Here is a 10466-nt window from a genome sequence, read left to right as displayed (position 1 = left end):
CTTCCACCCGATGGTCTGCAGCAGGCAGTCACTCATGATGGCCATCTGTACCCCAACATTGCACTTCATATTGATTTTCTCCAGCTATGCAGTTATACTTTTGGAATCAATATATCTCTCCCTCTCCAGTCACTTGATGGTTAGCCAAGGAATGCAGAATCACTTTGATAATAGCATAAGGCAAATATGAGTAGAACGATAACCCCAGGGGAAGAAATTTTTTAATGCATTACTAACTTGAATAGAGAACATTTATAAATTTTTCTCTCATTTAGAATAGTGATTCTCCACCCTAGTACACCGAATCAACTTTAGGTAATAAATACTTTGAAATTCTTCCTTTGCTACCCTAAAATGCAAACTAGAGATAATGCTATCTTCCTACACAGTTAATTTTCTTTTTTTTGTAGTTATTAAAATTATATTTTATTTTTTTAAGTTTTTATTTAAATTCCAGTTAGTTAACATACAGTGTAGGGGCACCTGGGTGGCTCAGTCAGTTAAGCATCTGCCTTAGGCTCAGGTCATGATCCTGGGGTCCTGGGATCGAGGCCCACATCAGGCTCCCTGCTCAGCAGGGAGTCTGCTTCTCCCTCTCCCACTTGCCTGCCTCTCCCCCAGCTTGTTCATTCTCTCTCTCTCTCTCTGTCAAATAAATAAATAAAATCCTTAAAAAAAAAAAAACATACAGTGTAATATTAGTTTCACGTATACAACATAGTAATTCAACACTTCCATAAAACACCCAGTGCTCATCACAGCAAGTGTACTCCTTAATACCCATCACCTATTTAACCCAACCCTCCATCCAACTCCCCTCTGCTAACCCTCAGTTTATTTTCTATAGAAAAGAGTCTGTTTCTTGGTTTGCCTCTCTTTTTTTTTTCCCTTTGCTGATTTGTTTTGTTTCTTGAATTCCACATGTGAGTGAAATCATATGGTATTTGTCTTTCTCTAACTGACTTATTTTGCTTAGCATCATACTCTCTAGCTCCATCTATGTCATTGCAAAAGGTAAGATTTCATTCTTTTTTATGACTGAGAAATATTCTTCCTTGTCCATTCATCAGTCAGTGGACTCTTGGACTGTTTCCACAATGTGGCTATTGTAGATAATGCTGCTATAAACATTAGGTTGCATGTATCCCTTTGAATTAGTATTCTTGCATTCTTTGAGTAAATACCTAGCAGTGCAATTGCTGGATCATAGGGTAGTTCTATTTTTAACTTTTTGAGGAAACCTCTACTGTCTTCCAGAGCTACACACTTAATTTTTTAAAAGTCAATATGCCCTGAGTATGGAAGATAAAAAGAAAAGTCACTTCTAGTAAAAATAATATTTCAATGTGTGGAAGCCGGGGCATAAGAACAATAAGAGAGGTAATGAAGTCCTCAGAAGTCTGCTGTCATTTACAGAATCACTATAAATGCAAACTCACACAGGTGTGCTGTTTGATGTTCAGAGACCATGAGTCATGTTGCTCTTGATGATATGGTTTTCCAAAATAATGGTCAAATCTTGGTAAATTCCAAACAAAACAAATTACAACTGTCCCTCAATTTACCCAGTTGTTGCAGCCCTAGAAAATTCAATGTATATGAAATCATGAAAAAAATGTGTTAATATATAAAATGGGGATAGATTCAGGATCAGAAATTATAAACAGGTTTTTATAATTTATAAACCTGTTTTTATAAACACGTCCATTTTGACCCATAGGAGTTATGGAACACACAGGACAATGCCTCATTCTGTGGGCCAGTCCCACACTGTAGAATGTCTAACAGCTCACAGGTTCCTACCCACTTAATGCTTCAGGTGCCCACAATCCTCATGAGAACAATGGACACCCTCACAGATTTCCGAAATTCCCCCTAGGCAGCAGTACCACTTTTGCTGAGAACTACTGGTTTGCAGTATTTTCTCCAGGGCTGCCCCCACTGACTCAAATGACTGAAAGTTGATTCTGTGAAACCAAAGAATGATAGCACTAGAAGGGACCCTAAAGTTTATCTATCTGGCCCCCTCCCTTTACCCATGTTAGGAAAGTAACTTGCCCTTAGACACTCAATTATTACATGACCTAGAATAAAAACCATGGTTTCCCTTTCTTTGGTTTTTATTTCTTTTTTTTTTTTAAAGATTTTATTTATTTATTTGAGAGAGAGAATGAGCGAGAGAGAGAGCATGAGGGGGGGAGGGTCAGAGGGAGAAGCAGGCTCCCTGCCGAGCAGGGAGCCCGATGCGGGACTCGATCCTGGGACTCCAGAATCATGACCTGAGCCGAAGGCAGTCGCTTAACCAACTGAGCCACCCAGGCGCCCTGGTTTTTATTTCTTATTGAAATTAGAAAGATACCTTTGAATATGTCTCTCTTACACACCAGATATTTGAAAAGTTGAGTGCTTGACAACATTTTCTGGTTTTTTTCAGGACATTTGGGGTTGAAATCACTCTTCACCACTGAGCTTCAGTGCCAGGGTGGATACTCTCTAGTGCCCACTAAAAGCCTGGATTCTTGCATGCAAATAAATCAGAAAGATGCAAAAATAAAATCCTTTACAAAGTGTCCAAAAGAATGGTCTCTAGGAGCAGAAATTGTCTTACCCGGTTAGTGTCTAATTGATTTTCCCACTATTCTTCCCAAACTCCAGCTATCAGCATCCAAGCAGGACCTTGGGAACTAAATGACTGACTTCATATGCTCCTGCACCGTGCCCAGCTCAGAGCCTCTGTCTCTGCCTCAGGACAGCAATGCACTTGTTCCTTCACAAGACCTAAGGAAGACTTGGCTATTTGCCAATTACCCTTGGCAAGTGGGTTCTGATGCTGAATTGGGTATTTTTACATCTAATTTGGCAGATCAAATATTAAGGAGAGAACCACTGATTGCCCAAACTTCATAATACTGGCTCTCCAAATTAAATTTACAATCAAATTTAATGTCAATTTCAAAAGCATTGGTAGAGAAACTTCAATTTACAAGACTTGTGCATTATTAGGAGTAAAGAAGGTGAAGAGAAGAAACTCATAGGATATAAGAATTATTGGGTAAAGCTGTGGATCCTACACCAAAGAGTAGAATTAGGATTGCCTCCTAATCCCTTCCTCACACCATACTAAAAGGGCAGCTTAATGTGTATCTGCAAACCCAACTCTCTTCAGGAGATGAGAGCACAAAAGTCCTTCAAGCATTCAAGAAAACACTATCAGGTCCTCATACTCAGTGCTTATACACTCTATACTCTACTCATGGAAAAATTCTCCAGCCCTTCCTTCAAGAACAATTCCTCTTAATTTTAGATTCACTCTAACAATTTAAACATCACAGGTGGTCTGCCTGCTCAAAGTCACCGCTGTATCAGCATCAAAAAAAAAAAAAAAAAAACAACTGACAGTCTGACCTCCAGGAAGAAGGTGGAAAACTGTTTTACAAAGGGGTAGGGGGTGCCGACATAAGAACTCAAAATAAACGGTAGCCTAGGTTATTCAGTGCAGAGACTGATGGCTTTGCTAGCCCTGAGAATGTCTCCATATATAGAACAATATAGTAATTGATGTAAAAGAAAAGGAAACTATGCCCAATATATTTAACAGCAAAATCCGTAAAATTCAATGAAACAGGTAGAATCCTAGAGTGTCAGAAGAGGAAGACCCTTAAAAGAGCATCCCTGTCTAATTCCTTTATTTTACAAAGAAGGAAACTGAATATAAAGGAATGAACAGGGTCAAGGCAGATTTGAGACAAGAGCACAGCCCCACTTGTCCAGTGCTCCTTCCACATGGATGGACTGAGAACTGACAGCACTAAGGGGTAGGAAAAGAGATATTGCATCACCTTTAATCATTCATTGTGTCCTGGCTTCTGACAACTGTTTTTGCTTCCTTGCATTGATTTTATTCCCTGATTTGTGATGAAAGAAACTTAGGGTTGGCCCTTAAAATTGTGACTGAAGGAAAAGTTTACTTTGAAATCCTTCCTACATCCCATTCCTGATGTGTTTCCTCCAAGCTGTCCTATGTTTGTCATCCAACTTGGCACCCCACCCACTGGCCTCACACCCAGAGTCCCCAGCATGACATAGGAAATGCTCCCAACTCCCAGAAGTTTGGCGTATTCCTAGTCTCTTTCTAATTTGATCTATAATTCCATCAAAGAATGAGGGAATATACTAGCGTTTTTCAATTATAAGTGGAGAGCTTGTGAAAATGCAGATTCCTGGTCCTCATCCCTGAAATTATGATTTAATAGATGATTCTTGTGGAAGTGGGTTTTGACCCACTCTGGAAAATACATGGCTTCTACTTACCTCTCCAGGCTCTCTGCCCCCAGTCCCCTCATGCACACTTCCCTCCACCCAAATACTTCAGACTGCCTACTCACCATGTCTTTGCTTCATGTTCCATCTTCTTTGCCCAGTTAATTCCTCCATATACCTCAAAACCAGCTGATGCACATGTCTCTCCCCTCTGTTTTCTCTGTTCCTATATATCTCTGCATTATTGAGTTTATGCAGCCTATGATGGACACTGATCTTTTGGTATATCTCCCCTTGAGGTCAGGGTCATGTCTCACTTGCCTTTTTTATTCCCAGCACTTAGCACCCTGCCAAGCACATAGCGGGCACTCTATAAGTGTTCATTAAATTATCTTTTCCACATATTAAATTTCCTTGTTAAAAACTTAGTCACTTATTTACATTTGCATGTTTTATCAACCCCACCTCCCATATATAGTACAAAATCTTCACAGATCGCTTAAACTCTCATTCTCAAATGAGGATCTCCATCCACAATATGTAAAAATGAAAGAGAAGAATGTTAATGTAATGTAGCCATTAAGTGTGGGGTTCATAATAACCTAGGCCCACGTTCATTCAGGATCTCTGACACCTAAGGAACATCACAGAGACATACACAACAAACAGGAATTTTTCTAAATAAAGAGCAGTTTCCAATAGTTTGTTAGAATCCATTTTGATTGCCTTCGCAGGAATTCAGGTTAAAAATTTTTCAGAACTGACATTGCAAGACGTTAGAATTGGCCTTGAATTTACTCATATATATAAAATTTTATGTGTTTGTTCTAAGATTGCAGAGATTCCCAGTATTTTGTACCCAAGACGGTTAAACATCTTAGTGAAGAGGTTCCTCTCCTGAAGTCCACCACCCATGTGTGCTTGTCCCATGCAGGTGTCTGCTACGCAGAGTTCGGAGTCCGCGTCCCCAAGACCACGGGGTCAGCCTACACCTACAGCTACGTCACTGTCGGGGAATTTGTGGCGTTTTTCATTGGCTGGAACCTGATCCTGGAGTACCTGATTGGCACTGCAGCTGGTGCCAGTGCTCTGAGCAGCATGTTCGACTCCTTAGCAAACCACACCATCAGCCACTGGATGGTGGACAGCGTGGGAACCCTCAATGGCCTGGGTGAGACTGCCATATCCTCTTACCCCAACAAATAAATGGGCTCCCCTTTCAGGATTCAATTTGACAAAATGTTATCAAAAGCCTTAAATATGTCTCTTTTTTTTTTTGCAAAGTAGTTATCCTGTGAATCTATCCTAAAGAAATCATCCTAATTTCCATAAAAGCTTTATATGAAAAAATATTCATCACAGCCTTATTTATAAAAAAAAAAAATTAGAAGCAGCCTAAGTATTCTACAGTGGAGCAAATGATTACGTAAATTGTGGAAGCATATTATGTAGCTTTAAAGCTTTAAAAGGATGATTGGGAAGACTGTTGTAATAACATGGAATATGTTTTTGATGTAATGTCATGTGACAAAGGATACAAATTGTATATGCATCATGTTTATAACTATATAAAAATAAAACCAATGCAGGAAAAATAACTGTTATGAACTTCTCCAGTGGTTTCATCAGATTTTTTTAAATTTCCATAAATAAGCACGTGTTAATTTTTAAATGACAAAATATACTTTTAAAAGGGACAAAATGGATTCCAGTCTAGCAGAAGTCAAGGAGGGGTAATATAACTGGGTAAGTACTAAATAATCAGAACTTCGCGTCACAGATACCAGGAGCTCCATCCATCGCTTGCTCCTGCTTTCCATCCTGATGTCTGACTTTACCCTCTCATATTTATGGGCAGCCACACAATAGTTGAGGAAGCTTGGGGGTCTTGCGACAGAACTTCCAAGGACAGCTGCCATGGCTTTGTGCTACTCATGTGACTTTGGTGTCCCTATCTCAGAAGAATTAATAAAAATTGCTGAGCATCCAGATACCACGAGAAGATTAAAAAGTACGAAGACCACATCTCCACAGTATACTGATTTCACAAAGATTTTAGGTCCGAAAAGGCCTCCGAAATCGGGGAGTGCAAACCCTTCACTTTACAGATGAGGTCCAGGGACCTGAGGCATTTGCCCAAGGCCACACAGCTGATCATGGGCGAAAGTGCAGCTGAAATTCAGGAGCCTGACAGCTGAGGCAGTGCCTTTTCCCCTCTATAGAGGGCAGGAGTCCACTGGCCAACAGAACAGGCATTAACAGGTGGGGTGTGTTCACTGCTTCTTTTCTCTGCAACCACATACACATAAACGCAAAGAACATCCTTCTGCCAATAGCTTTCAGAGATACACATTTTAAAACTTTCTAAAAATGAAAAGACTGCTGGAATGGAATGGAAAATTTATGGACTATAAAGTGAACAACAGTGAAGATAAACCAGTTTTCAAATAACATGTTAAACCCATATATACACCAAGAATGTCTCAGGACAGATCTGACTTCAAGTGTTCTATGCCACAGTTCCATAGGCCGTGTTGTCATTGTCATGTCATGTCGCCCAATTTTGGGTCCAGGATATCAGGTCTTCTTACCTATATACCAAAACCTTCCCATTTGCAAATAGACACCTGTGGACCACAGTGTGGGCACACGTGCACACACATACACACACTTGCACACAAGCGCACATGTGGACACGCATGCCCGCACACACTTGCTTCTCCTCCCTCCATGACAAACTGATCACCCTTGCCAGAGCTGAGTGCAAATGCCTGACAGGATGCTAGGAGTTTGCATGGCCCTTTTTTCCCTCTAGACAATATTAACTCATATCTTTGCCCTCTAGGGAAAGGTGAAGAATCATACCCTGACCTTCTGGCTCTAGTAATTGCCATCATCGTCACCATTATTGTTGCGGTGGGGGTAAAGAATTCCGTGGGCTTCAACAACATCCTCAACGTGCTGAACCTGGCAGTATGGGTGTTCATCATGATCGCAGGCCTCTTCTTCATCAATGGGAAATACTGGGCCGAGGGCCAGTTCTTGCCCCATGGCTGGTCAGGGGTGAGTTCATCTCTAAAGCCTCGTAAGGCTATTGCACATTCTGCCTTCCACCCTGTGGCTAGTGTGAGACATACTTTCAAAAAATGCTGCTCTGTCCCATAATCTTCATGGCATCTTTTTCATCACTTTTTATCTGAATTTAATTGGAATGCTCTGAAAAAGAGGTTCCTATATCATTTTTTTTACTTGTTTCACAAACTTTTATTGAGACCCTATTTTATACAAGTAACCATAATAGATTTGATGTTTTGGTCATCTGAAATATGCCTAATCCTATGCGAAGTACTCTGCATGTAATACTTAAGTGACCTAATAACCTTGAAACGAAGATATTTTACATTCTGGTCTTACAGATGAAAAACTCACACTCAGAGAGGTCAGGGGACTCCCTATTAAGTGCACACTCTAAGTGGCAGAGTCAAGACCCAAAGCCAGGACTGTCTGACCCCAAAGCCTGTATTTGAAGAGCTTGGTCCTAGAGAATCCCTCTAGAGTATTTTCAGAAAGACAGATCACCTTAAACAGACAAGGCAGTAAAGGAGTCAGAAGAGAGGGTAGGTAGGTTAAGGGATGAGTGTTGCCTGGGTATAAAACTAGGGAAACAACAGTTTTTAAATTTAATCCCAATGTTTGACCCAATGTAGAGAGCCCCACTGAGGCTAGGTGCAGCTGAGAGGGCACAGTGAAGGCTGGCCATAAATCCCATTCTAGTGGCATGGTTCATGGCATCGAAGTCCACCTGGTGTGGTACCTGGGAGTTGGCCAAAGAGTAGGCTGGACTAAAAGAACATTTTCAGATCTCATCCCCCTGATCTGAGTGGTGAGGTTTACACTAAAAAAAAAATGGGAAGCTCAGAGGGCAAAGTCTTTATACTGACAAGGAATTCTAAATTATGCCTGGATCCTTTTTCTGGTATGATGAAAAATACCTACTTGATGAATTCATTGGTAAAAGTCAACTACCTATTCCTTTCTTGAAAATAGTAGAACATAGATCAGAGAATTTTGAGCTGGAAGAGATCTTAGAAATCACCTGCTTCTACCCCTCATCTAGCAGGTGAAGAAACTGAGGTCAAGGGAGGCACGCCTGCCTAGCCCTGGTAGAGAGCAAGTCCGGGACACCACCAGATTTGCTTTTGTAAAAAGCTCTTGCTTAGACTGGTTTTCCTCCAAGATGTCCAGGGACCAGAAATCTCTCTTGGAGAACACTCAAAATAACTCCCGTCTATTCTGAGCCGTGCCATACTGTTCAATGCAAAGAAATAAGCAAGAGAGCAATTTAAGCCAAGATTTCTAGTCTTCTGCTTATCTGTAAGAATTCCACAGTACCGCAAAGTTCATCCCTCCTCCATCCCCCTTGAAATGCAAAAATCCTGAAACTGGTCAAAACCAGAAGAGACAAAGAAACACTGTTGACCCCATTCTGGGTCCCCAAGTCGACATTTTCTTACAATACAAATCGTTCCTTCCCTATCAAATAAAAGAAACAACAAATTACAAGAGTGGCAAAGAAAGAAGTGTTTTTCCGGAATTCAACTGCATTTTCATCCTAGCACACGAAAACGTTCTCACCATTTTTTTCACAGTCTAAGAAATTTTGGGGTCATGGACTTAGTGTTAAGACTTTGGCCAATAGCTAACTTCTGTGCTTTCAGATTTTCTCATTCTTCAACTGGGAAAATTAATTGCACCTAATGTTTGCCAAAAAGAATAACATCTTGGATGGTTTTTTGGTACGCATTGTGTGGTTAGCAATAGTGATACTTACAGGAGGGAGGAGTTAGAGTTTATCGACTGCCTGTTAGGTGCCTGGCATTGTGATCGACGAATATTATTTCACTCTTATAACAAAACCTTAAAGCAGGTGCGGCTGTGCCCAACTTAACAGATGGAGAATCCAAGGCTCAGAGAGGCTGGATTCATTTAGCTGGTCAGTGCCAGGACTGAAATTCCTAGTCGGGTCTATGTGACTCCAAAGCGTTTTCTATTGCATGGTCTACCTTGTGCATGATTGCCCCTTGTTTCTGAGCTTTCCTTAAAAATGTAATAAGATAACTAATCTAACATATTACATTCTCATTTCCTTTAAGCTTTCACAAAGTCATAAGAGTCTTAGGGCTAGGAGGAGCATTAGGACATGGTCTAGCCTCTTTTCTTACCTTCAGATGGCCCTGTAAACCAGCCCAGGCCAAAGTACATTGTTTACTAAGACATCATAGCAAAACAATTTGAAAACATTTTGTAATTACTCAGTTCATGTCTAATTTTCAAAAATCTAAGAGCTCACCCACATGGCACACATTACAGTCTAGGCCCCATGTAAAGACTGGAAGCAGTTAATCTCTTCTGTGCAAATACCCTTTGCCCATGCTGAAGAAGATAAACCAATCTTTGAACCTGTCCTTCTGTCTTTGTTCTGGGGTCTTTATTCTCTCTGGGGGTCTCCTCTTCCCACTCAAGGGCCTCATATCCCTTTTCGAGATAGTCAGAAATCCACCCCATGGAGGAAGGAACTAATCAAGCCAGCCTCAGGGGTTCCCATTTATACACCCAAGTTCTCACTAGCTTTTGTAGCAAGAAAAGAAGATCAGAAGTCAGGCATAAAAAAAAGAAAGGAAGGATTCCATTCTTAACTTACCATTTTCTTTGTGACACACTCTTTCATATGCACTTTTCATGTAATCTTCACAACAGGCCTGATCTCTACATCTACATCAAAATATCTTAAGTTGAGAAAATTTAAAGTTACAGATCTAGATTGTAATAGAGCTGAAATTCAATCCTAGTCCTGGTTGAGTCAAAGTCCTTATTTACTCCACTACCCCACCCCGACCTGGTTTTGGACATATGGGACCAAATGTCTCTTTTTGCACCTTTGGCCTCACCAACCCAACCTCACTCCAACCCAACCCTATGTCTTGAGTAGGTTTGTCACTGGCCGCCAGAAAGCTTTGGCTGGGATTTTGCATTTTTCACTGCAAATTCATTATCCCTGTAGGAAATTCAAATATGTGTTCTAGTGGCTGTGACTAAAAGCATCAGCTGAGCACAAAGGACAGCCCAGTTTGAGGATGGTGCTGATTCATCCTCTTTCCTATCTGCCTGGCCTTGGGTTTCTGCATAGTACATATCCTCCCTAGCAA

At 40.8% G+C, this 10466-nt stretch overlaps 1 protein-coding gene across 1 annotated transcript in view; it reads left to right on the top strand.

The window, feature by feature from the left end:
* Nucleotides 1-10466, top strand: part of SLC7A14 (solute carrier family 7 member 14) — a 47979-nt gene that overhangs the window by 13423 nt on the left and 24090 nt on the right. The window contains exons 2-3 of the mRNA XM_034989890.1: nucleotides 5195-5431; nucleotides 7106-7323. Coding sequence (XP_034845781.1) covers nucleotides 5195-5431; nucleotides 7106-7323 — 455 coding nt within the window. The remainder of the gene's footprint in view (nucleotides 1-5194; nucleotides 5432-7105; nucleotides 7324-10466) is intronic.

This window comes from Mirounga leonina, unplaced genomic scaffold, assembly GCF_011800145.1.
Source record: "Mirounga leonina isolate KUSES-001 unplaced genomic scaffold, KU_Mleo_1.0 Mir_115, whole genome shotgun sequence".
NCBI lineage: Eukaryota > Metazoa > Chordata > Mammalia > Carnivora > Phocidae > Mirounga > Mirounga leonina.
The sequence above is the reverse complement of the archived record's forward strand: the minus strand, read 5'-3'. Positions and strand labels throughout refer to the sequence as shown.